The sequence below is a fragment of the Barbus barbus genome (assembly GCF_936440315.1).
Source record: "Barbus barbus genome assembly, chromosome: 10".
NCBI lineage: Eukaryota > Metazoa > Chordata > Actinopteri > Cypriniformes > Cyprinidae > Barbus > Barbus barbus.
In genome coordinates, this window is record NC_136738.1 from 27,180,159 (window position 1) to 27,193,986 (window position 13,828).

General features: G+C 38.5%; 1 protein-coding gene across 1 annotated transcript in view; it reads right to left on the reverse strand.

Annotated features, from left to right (window-relative positions):
- ttn.2 (titin, tandem duplicate 2) overlaps positions 1–13,828 on the reverse strand; it is a 165,143-nt gene that overhangs the window by 149,138 nt on the left and 2,177 nt on the right. The window contains exons 3-28 of the mRNA XM_079427427.1: positions 13,267–13,470; positions 11,660–11,947; positions 11,481–11,569; positions 11,153–11,367; positions 10,239–10,494; positions 9,886–10,041; positions 9,552–9,668; positions 8,748–8,987; positions 8,548–8,661; positions 7,421–7,660; positions 7,039–7,104; positions 6,691–6,949; positions 6,205–6,253; positions 5,849–6,061; positions 5,623–5,765; positions 5,343–5,524; positions 4,981–5,211; positions 4,657–4,895; positions 4,316–4,557; positions 3,503–3,667; positions 3,240–3,408; positions 1,460–3,153; positions 1,084–1,365; positions 731–997; positions 367–639; positions 7–270 (exon numbers count right to left, since the gene is read on the reverse strand). Of these exons, the coding sequence (XP_079283553.1) occupies positions 7–270; positions 367–639; positions 731–997; positions 1,084–1,365; positions 1,460–3,153; positions 3,240–3,408; positions 3,503–3,667; positions 4,316–4,557; positions 4,657–4,895; positions 4,981–5,211; positions 5,343–5,524; positions 5,623–5,765; positions 5,849–6,061; positions 6,205–6,253; positions 6,691–6,949; positions 7,039–7,104; positions 7,421–7,660; positions 8,548–8,661; positions 8,748–8,987; positions 9,552–9,668; positions 9,886–10,041; positions 10,239–10,494; positions 11,153–11,367; positions 11,481–11,569; positions 11,660–11,947; positions 13,267–13,470 (6,657 nt within the window). The remainder of the gene's footprint in view (positions 1–6; positions 271–366; positions 640–730; positions 998–1,083; positions 1,366–1,459; positions 3,154–3,239; positions 3,409–3,502; positions 3,668–4,315; positions 4,558–4,656; positions 4,896–4,980; positions 5,212–5,342; positions 5,525–5,622; positions 5,766–5,848; positions 6,062–6,204; positions 6,254–6,690; positions 6,950–7,038; positions 7,105–7,420; positions 7,661–8,547; positions 8,662–8,747; positions 8,988–9,551; positions 9,669–9,885; positions 10,042–10,238; positions 10,495–11,152; positions 11,368–11,480; positions 11,570–11,659; positions 11,948–13,266; positions 13,471–13,828) is intronic.

A 13,828-nucleotide genomic window follows, 5' to 3' on the forward strand; every position in this document is an offset into this window, starting at 1 on the left:
ACTCACTCTCAATAGTCAGTTTACAAGCCGTTTCCACTCTGCCAACAACCATCTTATAATGTCCTTCATCAGAAGCAAATGACCTATTCAAAACTAGTCTCTGTTTGGTCCCTTTGGCAACCATCTGGATTCTCTCACTAGCCACAAGGAGCTTGTCATTTTGGTACCATTTCACAGCAGCAACATCAGAGGCAGAGATTTTAGCTTCTAGTACTGCCTTTGTACCCTCAATAGAATGAACATCCTTCAGAGGTGATATAATTTCAATTGCTGTGAAGAGGGAAAAAAGGAAAAGTTACATTTCTGCATTCTCGTATGGTATTTCAGTTTTCAAAGTCTATGCATCAGCATCAAAAACCAACTTACTTTGGACAGAAAGTTTTCCACTTGTAGAAATGCCTTGAATGGGAACAACAAATGAATAAATTCCAGCATCATCCCTGTTGACATTTTCAACCAGAACTTTGTGGACAAGTTTGTCAATGACAATGTGAATTCGGTCAGTGGCAGAGATGGGCAGGCCATTTTTCATCCATGTCCCCTCCACATTTTCTTGAGAGAATCGCACCTCCAACTGGGCAATATCACCCTCACAGACGGTCAGATCAGAGAGGCCTTGCATCAGAGTTACAGGACGCACTGAAATAAAACAAAAGTATACAATTATTTATGTATCACATATGTAAATTATTACATAATAATATATAAATTATATTAAAATTCTACTTACATTTCATCTTCAGTGTGGCACTTGTCTTCAGATCACCAACTTTAAAAGTGTATTTGCCTTGGTCCTCCTTCCTAACATCTTTTACAGACAGGGTGTGCCGGCCACGACGAGAGGATACAACATATTTTAGGCTTGGCGTAATTTCTTTATTCTCAAAGTACCAGGTGCCTTCGGCATCTTCACGGGACAGCTCACATTCAAACTCTCCAGAGTATGTCTCAGGCACTTCAACACTCTCCAGATTTGTAATAATTTCCAATGGTGCACCTGTAAAAGAAATTAGAGGTTTGACCAAAAATTCAAAGTAAATGTGAAATTAAAACAGCAACAAATTAGTTTGAGTGTAGGCTAACCTTCAACATGAAGTCTGGCAGTGGTTCTTATGTGGTCATCATCAGCTACAGCACAAGTGTACTCAGCATCATCTTGCATGTTGATTATCAGCACAGATAGGAAGTGTACCTTTCTGTCAGAGTGCATCCTGTATTTGTCTCCAGAGAAAATTTCGGCATTGTTCTTCATCCATTTGACTTTGACAAATGGCTCGTTTGTCTCACATTCAAAGGTTACCATTGTGTCTTTCTCTTTAGCATAGGCATCCTCCAGTGTCTGGGTAAAAGATACAAGCTGCTTGGCTGCAAAAATCCACAGAGAATTTATTAGATCAAGTAATTTTGACAAGAACAATGATCATAGGAATAACACTGATTTATAAATGACAATACATACCTTGCACCAACAAGAAAGCATGGCTTGAGGCCTCACCAGCAATGTTAATGGCTTTGACCATAATACTAGCAGAGTCCTCAGCTGAGACATCTCTGATTACTAATTCACAGACATGGTCCTCGGGCCAATACCAATAAATACGATCTGACTTCTCAAGTAGCATGCCGTTTTTGAACCACTGACACTCTGGTTCTGGTTTACCAACAACCCTACAACGGAAGCGAACTTCATCGGACAGGGACACTGTCTGACTCTGAATTCTTTCCAAGATCTTTGGAGCCTCCATGCTAGGAGAGAGAGTAATTTTCTCAGGTCTGATAGTAGGAATTTTAAGTTTGCCTTCCTCCTCCTCTTTCTTCTTTTCTGATTCAGTCACCTCTTTGGTCCAGTGCATAAGTTCTTCTTTTCTCTTCTTTAGCATTCCCTCATAAGATTCATCCTTCTTGCGAGACTTCAACTCAACTGAGGATATGGCTTCATAATAGCCCTCTTCAGTCCTGCGTTTAAATTTGCTTCGCAGCTCTTCTGTCTCTTCTGTGGATCTTTCATGAACAACTCTCTCAGCCTTCCTCAGTCTGACAACCTCTTTTGCTTGTGAAGCCTCTGTGGGTTTATCTACCTTCACAACATCGAAAGATACTCTGCCAGGTTCAGGGCCAGGTGCCTCCGGTGCCTTCTCAGGAACACGGCGCAAGATTGACCGAAAGTCTTCCTTCTGTTGGATTTCAAGCTTGACAGCATGCTCAGCTGTACCCTCTGGGTTTTCAGCCAATACTTTAACTTCTCCTGAATCGTATGACTTACAGTCAGTGATTTCCAAATAGTGAATGCCATCATATAGTAGTCTGAATCGTTTGCTCTTTCGAATGAGCTGTCCATTGAGGTACCAGTTAACTTTGGGAGAGGGATAACCGGTCACTCTACAGCGATATTTGGCTGATTCACCCTCAAATACTTTTATGGGTTCTGGGAGCAAGACAATCTCTGGCTTGGTCTTCTCTGTCATGTCATCTCCAGTTACTCCTGAGGGTGCACCCTCATGAGCAATTCGCTCCATTTCATCTATTCTCTGTACTTTTTTACCTTCTGGCAACTGACTATCCTCCACTAGACTCTTCTCATCCTTCACAATTAGTGTAGCTGAGGTCTGGTCAGCACCAAATTTGTTGGTAGCTCTGCAAGTAATGACTCCACTATCTCTAGAATAAGCAACTTCATAATCAAGACTGCAATAGCCAAACTCATTGATCATACGAAGTCTGTTAGCAGCTTCCAGTGGCTTGCCATCATGGAGCCACTCAACAACCATAGTTGGGTCACCAATAGGGGTCAGTCTGCACTCAAAGTGCACAGGTCCAAATCGCTTCATCCTGACTGAAGTAAGCTTCTTTTTAAAGTGTGGCTTCTGTTGTTTTTCTTTGTCATAGAGGTCACCCTCTTCCCACTGTTCCTGACCATAGCGAAGATGCAGTGGTTCAATCTCTGGTGGAGCAACGTCCTTAGCCTTATATGTTCCTTTGGGAATGATGAGTCTCCTTTCTGGTTCAGGTTCAGTGAACTCAACCTCCACATTGACTCTGCAGCGAGTGGTATCTCTGCCAGCTCTGTTAATGGCTGTGGCTGTGTACCACGCACTGTCAGAACCAGAAGTCTGTGGAATCTGGAAATGTGCCTGTCCTTTGGTACCCTCAATTCTAAAATACAAATTTTAATGTTTGCATAGATTAGTACCACAAAACAGACCATAATTAAACAATAATTTGTAAGGAAAGTCACTTACTTGATATGCGGGTATTTATGAGGAGAGATGATGTCACTGTTTTTCAGCCAGACGATGTCAGGAAGGGGGTTTCCAATGGCTTTTACTGCCAACTCAACCAAACTTCCTTCCTTAATACTGATATTCTTTAGCTTTTCAATGAACTGGGGTCGGACCAAATTTTCCTTTGCTGTAACATGTAAGCCATGCATGAGTTTACACTATCTGTCACACCACCAAGTCTAGATCTAGCATAGTTTTTAGAACAAAAACAAATAGCTTACCTTCAACAGTGAGAGTCATAGAAACAGATGCCTTTCCAGCTCTATTCTGTGCAACAACTGTCCACTCTCCGGAGTCCTGAGGCATGGCAGGAACCACAATCATTGACTGAGTACCATCTTCTTTTACCACAATCTTGTGGGTGTAGTCATTGACCACTTGTTGTCCTTTGGAAAAGATAATTAAAAACAATAAGTCCTTTGTTCCATTTTCAACAAGCAAGAAGGAAAACAAATAAGCAAAAAAAAAAAAAGGTAACACTTTACTTGAAGGGGTGTGCATAAGACTGACATGACACCTTCGTAATCATGACATTACACATGTCATGAATATGAAGGAGGTTTTATGCATGTTTATGACAGCTGTCATTAAGTGTCATTCACTCAGTTATGTCATTTTTAATGCTAAGATGACATTATTTTACCTAACCCTAACCTTACCCTTAACCCTAGCCCATAACAAAGACATCTCAAACAATGTCATCTTTGCATTAAAAATTACATATCTGAGGGAATGACACTTAATGACAGTTGTCATAAACATGCATAAAAAACCTTCATATTCATGACGTCATGTCAGTGTCATGTCAGTCTTATGCACCTCTTCAAGTAAAGTGTAACCAAAAAAAAAACACTGCATTCTTCACACAACTTCACATTTTATTTAAAATACAAATCTTTTGTATCATTAGAAGTGTTGTTACTGTTAATTTAATATGTCCTTGCTCAATAAAAGTATATATAATAAAAAGCATATAGTATATATATAATAAAACACTTTTTTTTGAACAGTAGTGTAATTTAAAAGAAACTTACCATTGTGGAACCAGTAAGTGTCGGGCATAGGTCTTCCAACTACTTTTAAGTCAAACCTTGCCGTCTGTCCTTCAGAACACTTGAAGGATAATGGCTTCTGTACAAAGACAGGCTTATATAGCCTCTCCAGTTGACTCTCATCAGTGTCATCAAGTCTACGAGCAGGAGAACGGCTAACAGAGCGAGCAGGAGAACGTCCAGGGGAGTAACTAGTTGAGCGAGCAGACATTGGAGATGTAGACCTAAAACATTAGAAGTGTAAATGTGGACACTATTACATTATATCTAGTCTTAACACAGTGAATACAGACACAAAGTTTAGTAAGGCAAAGGCAACTCACTGGACTCTCCTCACAGCTTCAGCCTGTGGGTAGTAAGGCTGAGCAGCTGCTGTGGACTCCACATAGAGCTTTCCGGAACTGACAGCGTTACCCTTCATATTGCTAGCAAATGCAGTATATATGCCCTCATCTTCTGGCAACACCACAGGTAGGCGCAGACTAGCTCTACCATCTTGTAGAACCTCCATCTGATAGCGGCCTCCATGCTTAATGCGCTTGCCATCTTTATACCAGGCAATCTATTTAACACAAATGACAGAAAAATTACTTATATACATTGTGCTCTAGTGAGAACATGTTTATCAATAGAATTAGCACCCTTACCTTTGGTAATGGCGTTCCTTCCATTTTGCAGTGGAAAGTAACACCCATTCCTTCCAGAATTCTGTAGCTTTTGACCGGAGTGCTAAATGAGGATCCGACAGCCTCATGCTCAGCAACATTCATGACCATCTCCTCACCATCTTCAATCACCAGTTCTCGGTAAGTTATTTTAAGGATGCGGATTTCAATCTCTTGGATTATTTTTCGTTCAATTGCAGATATTTGAAATTCCTGAAAATAACAAAATTTATATATATATATATATACATACATTTTAAAGGCATTTCTTAAAAAGAAATTTTTAGATTTATGTTTTAATTACAAAAATGATTAAAATAATATTCCCCATATAAATGCATTACTGTCTCTGAGATGAAGGACTGCATCATCTGTGTTTGCTGAGCCATCCTCCTCTGCATCATCTCTTTTTCATATTCGCTTACAATTACAGGGGGCACATCTGCCACTCTGGGTTCTTGCACTACTGTCGTCACTTCCGTTACATATGTCACATCCAGTTTCTTCATATAGGCCTCAAACTCCTCTGTAAAAGCATAATGGTATGTTGATTTTTCAGTTCAAAGCTTTTTTTAATGGAAATCACAGTTAATAATTACTTTCAATAGTAAAGTCACAACTAACCTTCTTCAAGAAGGCTTGTGGAAGCAGATGCCTCTCCATGTTGGTTCTTGGCAGAGATGGTGTACTCTCCAGCATCATCAGCAAATGTCATAGATATTTCCAACTTGCATTCCCCTGTTTCCTTGTTATAGCTAACTTTATATCTGTTAAATTACAAGGAAAGTATTAGCTTTCTGATTTACTGTGTAGAGACCAACTAGATTCAAACTGTACTGAAAATGTATACCTGTATCCAGTGGTGAGTGGAACTCCACTCTTCTTCCAGTAAATATGAGGCTTAGGGCTTCCTCCGATCTGGCACTCAAAGACAACACTGCCCCCCTCGACCAGCTTCTGAAACACTGGTTTCCTCACAAAGAAAGGAGCAGCAGGTGGTCCAGTGTCCACAGAGACCACACTTATTTCAGAAATGGTCTCCTGTTTGGCTTCAATGACAGTCCTTGTTTACACACACACACACACACACACACACACACACAGACACACACAAATTACAACAATTATTAAAGTGAATTATCGATCAGCTCTACGTTTTTTACTAGTTAAAGTCCAAGAGTCCTTGCTCTTGCCCTTGTAACTTACTGTTTCTCCTGGACAGTAATCTCCTCTCTGCTCTCAATCTCCTCAGACACTGTAAAAAAAAAAAAAAGATAAGATTTTTTTTTAATGTTCAAGGAATGGTTAAGGTATGGAGGGTTATCCCGTATTTTTGGTTTATTCTCTTTTATTATAAGATTTTAATAGTATGCAAAATATAGAACACTATTAGCACACTATGTGATCTAAACCCCAACCCAATCTTACTCAACCACTCAAAAGTAAGTTACAAAAGTAAGTAAATAAATAAGTATTTAAATAAACTAAATAAATATACAATAAAATATCAGTGTTTTCAACTTTGGGTTCAAAAGTAGATGGGTTCGCAAAAGATTTCTGTGAACTGAATCTTATTTGTGGTTTTGTTGTAAAACATCATATTTTTATAGCTTTATTACAGATATACACACACAAAAAGCAGTGCCGCAAAAGAAGTTTGACTTGAATATATCAAATTTTTTCAAGGTTTACCTTTGACAAGCAGGTAGCAAGAGGTGCTGATAGTTCCAGCCTCACTGGTAGCAGTGCAAGTGAAGCGGCCACTATCTTCAGCAAAGGCCTCACGGATCACCAAGCGGGCATAGCTGTTTTCATAAGTGATCTGGAAGTCAATGGAGTGCTCAATTCTGTAATCTTCTCTGAACCACATAATGGCTGGGGTAGGGTGGCCTGAAATCTGGCACTCCAGCGTAACAGACTCTCCCTCTGTGACAGTCACATTCTTCAAACCCTAATGAACAAGATACCAATTTTTATTTAGTGATTCTTCAAGGGATTCTACAAATCAGAATTTCATTAAAACGCTAATAAAACACTTACTGCTATCAAGGTCGGGGGGACTACAGGCTCTTTGATAGCTGAGGGGATCGCTGCAGTCTCAACAACCTGCAGGAAACATCTATATTTACCAAGTGACTTTGGCACACAATTATTATTTTTTTGTTAGAGAAGTGGCAGAAATGTTAAAAAAGAAGAAAGAGCTTGTCTGAGTATGAAACAAAAAATTCTGATAAAAAATTAGGAGAAGATGATGAGAAGAAATCCTCTGTATATAAGATGAGATCTGTAAGGAAAATGGTTAGGCCTTGGGGAATCTTTCAGTAAGTGATAATCCAACCACACAAGACTCTATATGAGGAATAACCAGTGATATTAAGGGAAATGTTAGCTTTACAAGTGGAAAATACGCCAAACTACAAACCTTTGTGTCCCATTCTTCCCCAGCAAATGAAACACCTATCTTTCTGTGTAACTCTGTTTCAAAATGAGCCTGATATCTTTCTGCAGTGTCTCTAAAAGGAGGAGGAGTCGGCTCTGGGGTCACACGAGTCTCCACAATCTTATGTGTTGGAGGCTTGACAGGCTTGATGATCTTTTGAGCTGCAGTTGTTGAGGATAACCCTTTTTGTAGTGTGGCAATAGCAGAACCTGCTATTGAAACCTGACCAACCCAAGAAGAGCAACGTTACCACAGAATACCACAAAAACGATCACTTGTTTGTTTAGCCACACAAAGGGGAAGAGTCAGGGAACCTTTAGAAGGATGGTGGGAAAAATTAATGTGTTAGCAAGTTTAGATAACTCATATACCTGACGGTTTAATATTTGATGGTTTAATAAGAGGTTGACGGACAAACTAATGGATGGGTGTTATGGTGAAAGTTATTATGAAGCTTAAATGTGAGGTATTGAAGGTGGGTTTTTTGTTTTTTTTAGATTGGTCTGGATAGGCGGCACTTGTTAAAGGATAGTGATAAAATGTTAAAATAAAGACTAAAATATAAAGTGACACCAAAATTCTGAGACCATGAGTGAAAATGCATATATTTTGCATTGCATGTAATTTAATACAAAACTTGAAAGTGCTTTAATTTTAGAATGTCTTGGTATGTCTATTTTTTGTTATAATGATAGTAGTAGTCAAGCTGCATAAACTGCAAGAGTATGACATTTTGATGATTTGTGCAATGGCACAATTTTGCTTATTTGATTAATTACATAAAAACTGTGCAAAATATTAAATATGTCTTCATTTTCACATTTTCCCAAATTCTTAAACTTATATACCAGCGTTTTATAGTGGTCTCAAGAGTTCTGGATCCCACTGTGCATAAATCTACTGTTGAGTTCTAAAAACTGTTTCAGGCAAGCAGGGAAAAAAAAAAATATTGAAGAAAAATAAATTTCAGATATATTTTATATGGTTCGTGGTAATTTCTTTATGTTCTATAAGTGTTCTTTCTCATTTTCTCTTTCCTAAATATCTGGAAAATCATTTACTTTAGAAAAGGGGGATTTCACTGCTTGCCTGGAATCACCAAATCTTACCTCATAGCTATGATCTGGTTTTGGTACAGTAACTTTTGATACTGTGAAATGTGGAACTGGGGATGGTGCAAGGTCAGTCTCCACCTTGGAGCTAACCTCTGTAGTTCTTTGAATCTATTACAAATCAACAGAATATATTTGAATGCGAATACACTAAAAAAAACATTTGCACATTTCAGGTTCTGTTAAATGCTTCTAACCTGGGTGACATGTACACTCTTCTCAGTAGTAGATGTTGAAGTAGAAGTTCCCATTTCAGTGGGAATTAGCAACAGCTCTTTTTTACTTGTGACCTGTTGCTGAGTTGCTAGCATTTCTTGATGTCTTATATCAGTCTCTTCTTCCAACTGAGCCACTTCAGCATGCGTGGGCTTTCGTATACGTGCATGATCAACAGCAGCAAGCACAGTGGCCACGGCTTCGGCTTTTTTCCCATCACCCTGGCAAGTGCAATCACTGATCAATATCTAGAGTACATGTATAGGTAGAATCCATTCTCATCTAAAAATACATATCTTGTCTACTGAAAAGGAAATATGGGATGACACCTGGAAAATACACCATCCAGGGGAGTTGTCTACTAAATGTTAGTGTTGAAAAGTGTGAAATAAGAGATCCATTGATTCAAGGGTAACATTTACATGGATTGCATTTAAAATCCACCCAAATAATAAAATTTCTATTGCTCTAACTCTACTTTTAGATGTTTTATTACATTTGGAACATCCACTGCTATAAAAAGATTTAGAAAATACAAAGCTTTGTCTTTATAATCATTTTTGTTCTTGACTATGTTGAAGTCAATAGGATCAATGTTCATTTCAGTAAATCCAATCCAATTTAATCACTCAACCTATCCATGACTTGAAATGCAACCTTTCAAATGTTGCCCTTAAACATAAAAACAGAAGGTGCTCTCTGAAAAACAAAGTGAAGTGAATGGAAAACAGGATAGAAGGCATTAGAAATGTGGCCAACTGAAATATTATTCTCCTAGATTCTACCTCCGCAGTTGATGAGATCTCTTCCAAGGATCTCTCACTAGTGGTTGAAACACCAATATTGATTTTATGAGTTGTCACAGTTGTGAAGGATTCCTCTTGGATTTCCTTGCATGTTGTCTATGAACATGTAGAAAGAAATATCTAAATTGTTGTCTAAATGTGGAAAAAAATTGTTTACATTTGGAAAAATAGGTAAGGATGAAGTAATGGGTGGAAAAAAATGAGCTAGTAACATCTGTTATTGTCATCCTATAAAAATCTTTGTGGAGTCAGTGGGGGAAAAAATGGGATTATGAGATTTGAATGGGTGACAACCACAGCACTACCAAACTACCTGCTCATTTTGAGACGTAATGTGTACTGCAGTTATGCCGGTTTCAACACTGGGCAGTTCTAGAGAGCCACTGAGCGGCCCACGACTACGAGCCTGGTCCACTGCCGCCACCACAGTGGCAACAGCAATACTTTTCTCATCCATGTTTTGCTGCTCCTTTTTTACATGCAAGTAGAATTGGGTTGCAAGATGTTGTTAGAGTTTACATTACAGGTATTTTCACATTTTCACTGACAAATAAACATTCACATGAGATAAACACTTGCGGAAAGGAAGCGGTGGCACCACTGAATAAGTCATTTGTAATGTGCAGAAAGATTAATAGCAAGTTTGCCTAATGGGAAATTCTTTACCTCTTTGACAACACCAGCTTGTTGCTGAACAGCAACAGAACCTTCCCAGCGCTGTTCCATTTGGACATGGGTTGAAGTCGTCTGGACTTGTCTTGCTCCGGCAATCATGCGGGTATAGCTGGCTTCTGAAAGATACCCCTCCTGTTTCCATGGGGGCAGGACCTCAGAGGCCTGCGTGACCTGTTTGCGGGTCATCAGAGGGGATTTGACTGGTCTGATTGGGGAAACAGACAGTCTGGTAGATGGAGACACAGCTCTGAAATGAAATGGAAAAACATCTTATGAGAACATGAATCACAAAGCATAGCCTTTGCAGTAATAAAAACTGGGTAACTGATATGCATCTTATTCCCATCTAAAAGCATTCAGAAAAAAAAAAAAAATTGCAAACAGTTCACAATTATTAAAAATGCAGATTTTATGACCACATTAACTAAAAGACTATACAAAATACTAGTGTTAATTAAGTAATAGTGTTTCATTATTTTTTCTCACTGCAGATAAATAAATAAATATTATTTTAATTCAGTCATTCATTAGCAGTAGTAGTAAAGTCCATATTAACTCCATTTAACAAGGAGAGACGGCTGGTCATGTCAACATGGCAGCCTCCATAAGGGGGCGACTTCCTCTGTGTAAAATAAAACTTCTGTCGCTGATAAATCTAATGTCTGTAAATATCATTTAAATATATATGCACACATATTTCTCAAAACAAAAGTGCTATTTATTTCTTTATGTATAAACCTTTTGTAATGTGGGGAAATTATTTGGGGCAAGAAAGTCTCAAGTGTGAAGTGTACTGATTTAAAGTTATGATGTTATGAAGTCATAATTTTTAAATTATCAGCAAATCAATATAGGTGTATCATCAAGCCGATTTAATGTAGATCTGGAAACTTTAGACACATTACCTGACAGGACTGGGTGTCGGGCCCTTAACATGTCTCACAGGAGAGGGAGACTGCTGACGAGCAGCTGACACTTTAGTCAGTAGTGAAGGGGGGGATTTGGAGGTTGGTTTAGGTGGCACACGAGGTGGAGTCTTATGTGCCAGCTGTTGGGTCACAACCCCACCTTGTGCTTGCATTTGCATCATTGTTGTGGCTTCATAATGAGCCTCCATCCGCTGTTAGAAAAAAGATAACAATTAATGCACTGATCTAAAGGGTTAATGAGACTTTATTGTGTCGCTTTCTGAAAGACTGCTGAGGCTTGTGTGATGTTGAGACTGTCACTCACCTTCTCAACTCTAGTCTGACGTGTCTGTGAAATCTGAGAGGCTGAAATAATCGTTTTTGACTTCTTTGCAGGTACAGCTTCTTCTTCGCCTGCAAATTATGATTGAAAATCTTGTCCAGGCATTTTTTTCATAAAAATAAAAATGCATGCGAAAAATTTTCAACAGCTAAAAATCTTACCCTGAACAAGCAACTCAGCAGTTGAAGTTGCACGTCCGCTGCTGTTAGAAGCACTGACAGAATAAGTTCCAGAATCTTCTGGAAAGGCCTCGGCAATCAACAAACTGTAAAGGTCTCCATCTTGAACAATCTGAAAGTCAGCTGAGCTCTGAATCTCAGCTCCCTCTCTGTAGAACTTCACCACAGGTGTAGGGATTCCTGCAACTCGAACATCCAGTCTCACTTGGCTCCCTTGTCTCACAGTCATACTCTGTAGTCTCTGAATGAAGTTTGGTGGTGCGGTTTCAGCTATAAATGAATAGACGGTTAAAGTCATTAAGTCATTTTTCTGACATGTAACAAGATTTACACATTCTATTTTAGATGATAAACCTTGCCTGGCATATGCAATATAAATGCACATAAATAAATACATGTGCCTAAACAAAGTTCAAATAAACATTTAATAGAGAGAGAGAGAGAGAGAGAGAGAGAGAGTTAAAGTTTGAAATTCAAATGGACATTATCAAAATTAAATCCTAACTTTCTTTAGTTTATAAACACCAAAAATAGATAGCACTATAAGCACAGGTATTTTTAGCAGACTGAAATTACCTACAAAGGTTGAATGTACGTTATTAAAGAAGTTTGAACTGAATAAATTCCACAGAATTGTGAAGGAAGAAGAGGAGAATGTTATAGGAAATATGTGAATATTAACATGCAATATGGGACTGTATTAGACTGTGTATTAGATTAGAATGTGTTAGATTGTATTTTCACGGTTTGATTGAAGAGAATTTGAAGAGAAGTCCACACCTGTACAATTTCAGGAACAAGCTGTGCAGTTTATCTCGCGATATCGAATAAATTAGTCTTTTGGTGCCCATGGCACCCAAACTATACTCAAAACCTTTTTAAACAAAAAAGTTTGCGATGTTTGCGATACAAATACAAATGTGTCCCAGTAAAATCTTTCTGATAAATCTGATTACCGTATGTTGATTTGATAATCCGCAACTTCCCTGAATCCCCTGAACATTTCAGCAAAATCAGAACATGACGCGGTGTTCAACTATGGTCACCTTTTCCACCAAATAAAAAACAAATAAATAAAAAATCTCGTCTCTACACTACAATGTCTTTACTTGTGCTTTTGAGACCCCCGCCCCAACCCTTTTGCTTTGACTTCCTGGGGTCCAAGGCTTTATTAAAGGGGTCAGATCCCAAGAAACCCAACATATTTCAATCCTGTCAATACAGTGTCACCTTGCAAGGACTGTAAAATGTGACATACATTCCTTACCATAAATTCCCCGAGCAATGATAGCCTGCATGTGTCATTTAACAGTATCACTAGGGATCTTTACCACTTTCTATAACAAGTAACAGTCATTAACTTTATGAGCCTAGCAGTTAATCCACATATTTGCTTACTGTAGCTCTACTCAAGGGCACCAGAATACCGTGGGAGAATCGAAGACTCTAATTTGAACAAATTAGACTTGTAATCATTTCAGTCATTATCCTGCAATGCAGAGTACCATTTGAGCACTAGTAGCACTAATTTTTACTAGTATTTTGGGTGGAACATTTAGCTAAAATCCAGTTACATGTTGTGTTGTTACCTGTAACCAGCAGTTCAGCAGTGCTAGTGGCTTGTCCAGCACCATTGGTGGCTCTCACAGAAAATCTTCCACTATGTGCGGCTGTCACAGCGGGGATCATCAGAACAGCGCGGCCATCGCTGAACGAGATCTGAACGCCGGGCAGAGCCGCAGCAGTAAGAACCTGGCCATCACGAAACCAGCTCACCTCTGGAACTGGATTACCTGTGGATACAACTTTATGTTATTACATTATAAAATAATTATACAGTTCATTGTCAAAAATCATGTCCTCTTGGTGGAAAGAAAGTTGGAGCTGGAGGCCCCTGTTGCATATTGTATGACATTTTGCGTTTCTTTTGAACTCTGAACTAAACATGCATATAGTACAATATTAATGCATTTTCAACTTTATTATGATGCTTAAATATTGCATATTGAAATAAATAATTTACATACCTACCACAAATACTAATGTATTTTAGTTGGAGGGATAGTGACACATTGAGCTAAACTTAATGTAAATTTTGCATTTTTTTAATTGCATTTATTTTTATGCATTTATTCAAATGAAATAAAACTA